Here is a 5,436-nt window from a genome sequence, read left to right on the forward strand (position 1 = left end):
TTTTTAGTTTTTCTCTGAAGTAGATGTACATCTAATCAAATGCCAAATAAATTGTACCATGAAGGACAGTCGTGTTTGTGTTCCTTTTGTTTCAGATGACGATGGTGGGTTTGAGATCTCATAACGCGTGTTATTTGATTCTTTTGAGCGTGATGACTCGAATCCAGAATGACTCCATTGAACGTTTTAATGCCTTCTCAGAGATTTCCCTGTCCGTCGTGGAAATCCATCACTCTTAAATGTCATGTGAGCCAAAGGGGGGGGGATCCCCAATGTAAGGAAGCACTCAGTTCTCTGATGTGAAAGCCGTTCCTCAAGCCTCCTGGGAATTCTCGCTCCCTGAGAGATTAGACATCGGTGACATAGTTGTGAGATTCCCAAATAAAGGATTTACTGTTTCACGATTGTGACGAGATGCATTGTCTCATAAGAACTACATATTGTACACAGTGGTCCCAAAATGTATTTAGACATTTTAAAATGTCATTGCATTTACATTCAGTCATTTAACAGATGCTTTTATCCAAAGTGACTTATAATGAGCACAATACAAGCAATCCAAACCAACAAAAGAGCACTAATATGTAAATGCTGTGACAAGTCTTAGCTACTCTTAACACAGTACATGTAGCAAAGTTTTTTTTTTTATAGTAAATGAAAAGAAAAAAGTAGATCGGATAGAAAAAGAAGAGAATGCTAGTGTTAGAGGGTCATTTTTTATAATAAAAATAAAACAAGTAGATGGAATAGAAAAAAAAACGCTAGTGTTAGAGGGTCCTTGTTTTAAATAAAAAAGTAGTAGAATAGAGTGTGCAAGTGTTAGAGGTCAAGTTTTTTTAATAAATTAAATCATTGCATTAAATATATATATATATATATATATATTTAAAAAATAGAAAATTATGTGGCATCAAAAAACAAAATCATTCATGCGTAAGCATTCAAAAGTTTGGGCGCGATTTTTTGAAAAGTTGTTTTTGAAAGAAGTCTGTTCTGCTCACCAAGGCAGTAATTTAAAAAAAAAAAGATTACAATTCAAAACAGCTGTTTTCGATTTTAATAAAATTTCGTTTATTCCTGTGATGAATTTTCAGCATTGTTACTTCAGTATCTTCATTAGTCTTCAGTATCACATGATCTTTCAGAAATCATTCTAATATGCTGATTTGATGCTCAGGAATTTATTATAAATGTTAGAAACAGATGTTTCATAATATTTTTTGCAAACCATGATCATTTTTTTTCAGGATTCTTTGATAAATTGAAAGTATAAAATGAACAGAATTGGTTTGAAATACATTTTTTGTAACCTTTTACTGTCACTTTTAATCAATTTAATGCATCCTTAAGTATAAAAAGAACAGCATTTGTTTGAAATAGATTTTTTTTGTAACCTTTTACTGTCACTTTTAATCAATTTAATGCATCCTTGCTGAATAAATGATAAATTTCTTTAAAAAAAATCTGACTTGGATTTGTTTGGAGCCTCTGTGAACTAATATTTATTATTATTATTCATAATAGTATTATTAAAATAATGTTATTATATATATTAATAGTAATTATTGTTGTTGTTGTTCTAATTATTGTTAAAATATTTGTTAGATTAATTCCCCACATTTGATTTGTTAAACATTCCATTTGCATTATTTTATATATAACACAAAATGTCCCTGCTTTGTTCATTGCATATATTCAGTGTTCGTTCTCTGGTTCCTCGTTCAACAAAAGTTATTTGTGTGAGACTGTGGACGAGCGCAGCGGCAACGACGCGCTCAAATGAGCACAGTCAGAGAAAAAAACCTGACATCCTACCTCCATTCAAGAAGATCACTACTTAAACCCCCGTTTGCTTTGCATTTAGTATTTTTTGTGGTGTAAGACCAGTGGGAACATTTTGATTCATTTTCAGGTCATGATGTTACTTCTGATGCTGATGTTGTCCGTGGTTTCTTTGGCACACAGTGATGATGGTGAGTGACGAATGATTCATTGATACATTCATTGGGCAAAACTTTGAGTTTCCAAAGCTATTATTTTTCACTTTTAAATTCTAAGGAATTAGGTTCAATGCCTTTGACTGAAATAAGTGATTTGATGAACTTTGATAAAGACTTTTTTAACTGTTTTCCCTCAGACTTCTGTTATGATGAGGAGCACTGTGGTGAGTTCTTGATCTGTGGCTTGTTCTTTTTGGAATTCATTCAGAAGGACAAACTCATTTTTTCAATGCTACTATTGTCATGACGTAAAACAACATTAAACTGTTCTTGATAGATCCATATGCATGGGGAGATAACTACCCCTCTTGCCATCCTCTTCTGGAGAGCCATCACTCTCCCATCAACCTGGACCATCAGCTGATGAAGAACCAATCTTTAGACTCTCTGCACCTGGAGGGTTTTAATTTGACTCTTAAAGGTCAATGGTGGCTGACAAACCAGGGTCACTCTGGTAAGTGACTATTGACCTTTAGAAAGACGTTTTGGACGTCTTCAAGGTGTAGCTGCATTTTATTGAAGTATTGTCTCTGTGTGTAGTTGTGCTGGAGTTGGGTAACGGTATGCAGGTGAGTGGCGGAGGGCTTCCTGGAACTTACCGCACCATCCAGCTGCATTTCCATTGGGGAAGTGTGTCTTCAAATGGTTCTGAACACACCTTGGACCACCTGAGATTTCCTATGGAGGTTTGGGGCTTCACGTTGTCCATATCTCTAAGCTGTTTATGATGTGTACACTTTTTGTAATGTTTGTCCATGTTTGTGCGCAGATGCACATAGTCAACATCAAATCCACACATCCAAATTTGACGTCCGCGCTTGAAGACCCAACTGGCCTTGCTGTGCTTGGAGTCTTCATTGATGTAAGATATTGTTTTATCTGAAGTAGTATTTTATTACACCACAGGTTTGTATTTTATCGTTATTACTCTTCCACAGGTGACATATTTGCACAATGAAAACTTCCAGTCCATCTCAAATGCACTTCCTTCTGTCGCCTACAAAGGTTAGTTGAGAAAGTAAACTTTGATTAATGTAATCCATTAATTTAATCAAAAAAAAAGAAAAGTTATGGAAGTCTTTTTCCACAACGGACTAAAACATGTTTCACAATTCTGACATTTTTCTCGCGTTTCTGAGGAAAATATATATGTATGTGTTAGGGCTTAGTTAAATAGATTAATCGTGATTAATCGCATCCAAAATAAAAGTTTGTGTTTACATAATAAATGTGTGTACTGGGTATATTTATATGTATATTTTATAAGTACACACAAATACATGTATATATTTAAGAAATATTTACATGTATACATATATTTTCATATTTATATAAGATTTATATTGTACATAAATATATATTACATGTACATGTACAATATATACATGTATGTGTGTGTATTTATATACATATAAATATACACAGCAGACACACACATTATGTAAACAAAAACCTTTTGGATGCAATAAATCGATTTGACAGCCCTAGTTGGTATGCATTTATTTTTCTGAATTGTGAGATGTAAACTTAGTTGCAAAGTGTTAACTCCCAAATGTAAAATCACAATTCTTAGAAAAAAATTCAGAATTGTGAGGGAAAAAAATCAGAATTGAGAGATATGGATTGGAATTGCAATGGGAAAAAAGTCAGAATTCTGAGTTTTGTACACTCTAAAAAATGCTGGGTTAAATACAACCCAGCACTGGGTGAAATATGGACAAACCCAGCAATTGGGTTGTTTTGACCCAGCGGTTGAGTGAAATGTTTAACCCAACCTTCTGGGTAGTAACCCAACCACTGGGTCAAAACAACCCAATAGCTGGGTTTGTCCATATTTTACCCAGCGCTGGGTTGTATTTAACCCAGCATTTTTTAGTGTATCTTGCAATTTTGACGTTTTTGTCTCAAAGTTGTGAATTTTGCAATTCTGAGAAAAAAAGTCTGAATTGTGAGATGAAAATTCACAATGAGCTTTTTTTTTCACTTTTTTCGTAGTTGAAAAGGGCTTCCATTAAAAAAAAAAGAATGTGCAGATGTCTAAATATAAGTATAAATAAATAAAATAAGTAAATCTAAATCCTTTCATTTTCTTGTAGGACAAACAAAATCGATCAGACCATTTCCTTTGATGAATCTGTTACCTCAGAACAACCTAACGCAGTATTACCGTTACCACGGCAGCCTCACAACACCGCCCTGTTCACAGGTGGTTTTGTGGACTGTGTATGAAGTACCCACCTATATCTCATGGGCTCAGGTAAAAAGTCCGAAATATACTCTGCACAAGTATGTGAACACAAGTGCTTCTAGATACCCTAACATTTTTTTTTTTTTTTTGCATTTCATAATGCAACACAATTTCAGTGTTGCTGCAAGGGGGCGCTATAGTGGTATTAGCATAAACATTCTTCTTTTATGGTTATGGCGAAGCAGGAATCTTGCCAAATTAAAAGTTAAAATTTAATTAAACAGTCGATATGTTTGTAATGAGTAACATATGTTTATTAGCAGACATTTGAGGTATGGCGGTTTGTTACAGCCACAATAACGCTGCACGCAATGACGCACACTTGCAATTTGCATTTGCCTAGTTGCGCAGATTGTGTTGTTGTTTGCAGATCTTACATTTATGCAATTGTTGTACAAATGTATTAAAGATTTTTGTAACATTTGCTTTCTTTTGACAGTTTGAGCTGTTTGTAAAAAGGATATATTCCACGGAGGAATTAGCCGATAAACAGGTTCACCTGCAGAACAACTACAGACATATCCATCCAACCTACGGTCGGCCTGTGTACGCGTCCAAAGATGCTAAGATGCTCACCAATGGAGTTTCCCCTCTTGCCATTTTTTATCTTTTTAATGTTCTTTTATTTATTGGATTTTTAAACATTTAGTGTTTTGCATATTGCAGAACGACAGTATTAAACGTCCACTTCAAATATTGTGTCAAAAACTACTCAGAAAGCATCACTGCTTGTAGCCACTAATAGCCAGTCTAAAGAGCCGTTCACAACAAAAATTATAACGTTCTCTTTATTATAAGCACCCTGCAGTAATGTGTCTGCCACTTTAAATGCTGTGGCTGTTTAAAGACGATGGATTCTGATTGGCTGTCAATAATTTTATGCTTCAACTAGAAAAAAAACCTGAAAGTGTAGCAACCATATCCTTGTTGTGTGGTGTGGACAATTCTCATCGAATTTGAACGACTATTATAACCGTATAATTATTAGTTATCTATAAAGCCCATTCACACCAAGCGGCAACCTTCCGGTCTCTCTCATGAAACCAACATGGAAGTGACTAAAACTTCAATTCATCGACTGGCCGCTAGAGACTGGCTCCAAAAGGGAGTCAGTCCCATAGGCCTGCCATGTTAAAATGCCCAACTTTACAGCAGAAAAAAATGTGTTTACAGCCTGGTACAAAAAGT

The 5,436-nt window shown here is 34.7% G+C and overlaps 1 protein-coding gene across 1 annotated transcript; it reads left to right on the top strand.

The window, feature by feature from the left end:
- Positions 1–1,909: 1,909 nt before the first annotated feature.
- Positions 1,910–4,897, top strand: LOC107758609 (carbonic anhydrase 4-like). Its single transcript, XM_016576380.1, has 8 exons — positions 1,910–1,973; positions 2,138–2,164; positions 2,278–2,454; positions 2,541–2,686; positions 2,770–2,862; positions 2,939–3,005; positions 4,097–4,257; positions 4,688–4,897. The coding sequence occupies exons 1-8, from the start codon at positions 1,916–1,918 to the stop codon at positions 4,895–4,897; spliced, it is 939 nt and encodes a 312-aa protein (XP_016431866.1). The 5' UTR covers positions 1,910–1,915.
- The last annotated feature ends 539 nt before the right edge of the window (positions 4,898–5,436 follow it).

This window comes from Sinocyclocheilus rhinocerous, unplaced genomic scaffold (genome assembly GCF_001515625.1).
Source record: "Sinocyclocheilus rhinocerous isolate Xijiao unplaced genomic scaffold, SAMN03320098_v1.1 scaffold623, whole genome shotgun sequence".
NCBI lineage: Eukaryota > Metazoa > Chordata > Actinopteri > Cypriniformes > Cyprinidae > Sinocyclocheilus > Sinocyclocheilus rhinocerous.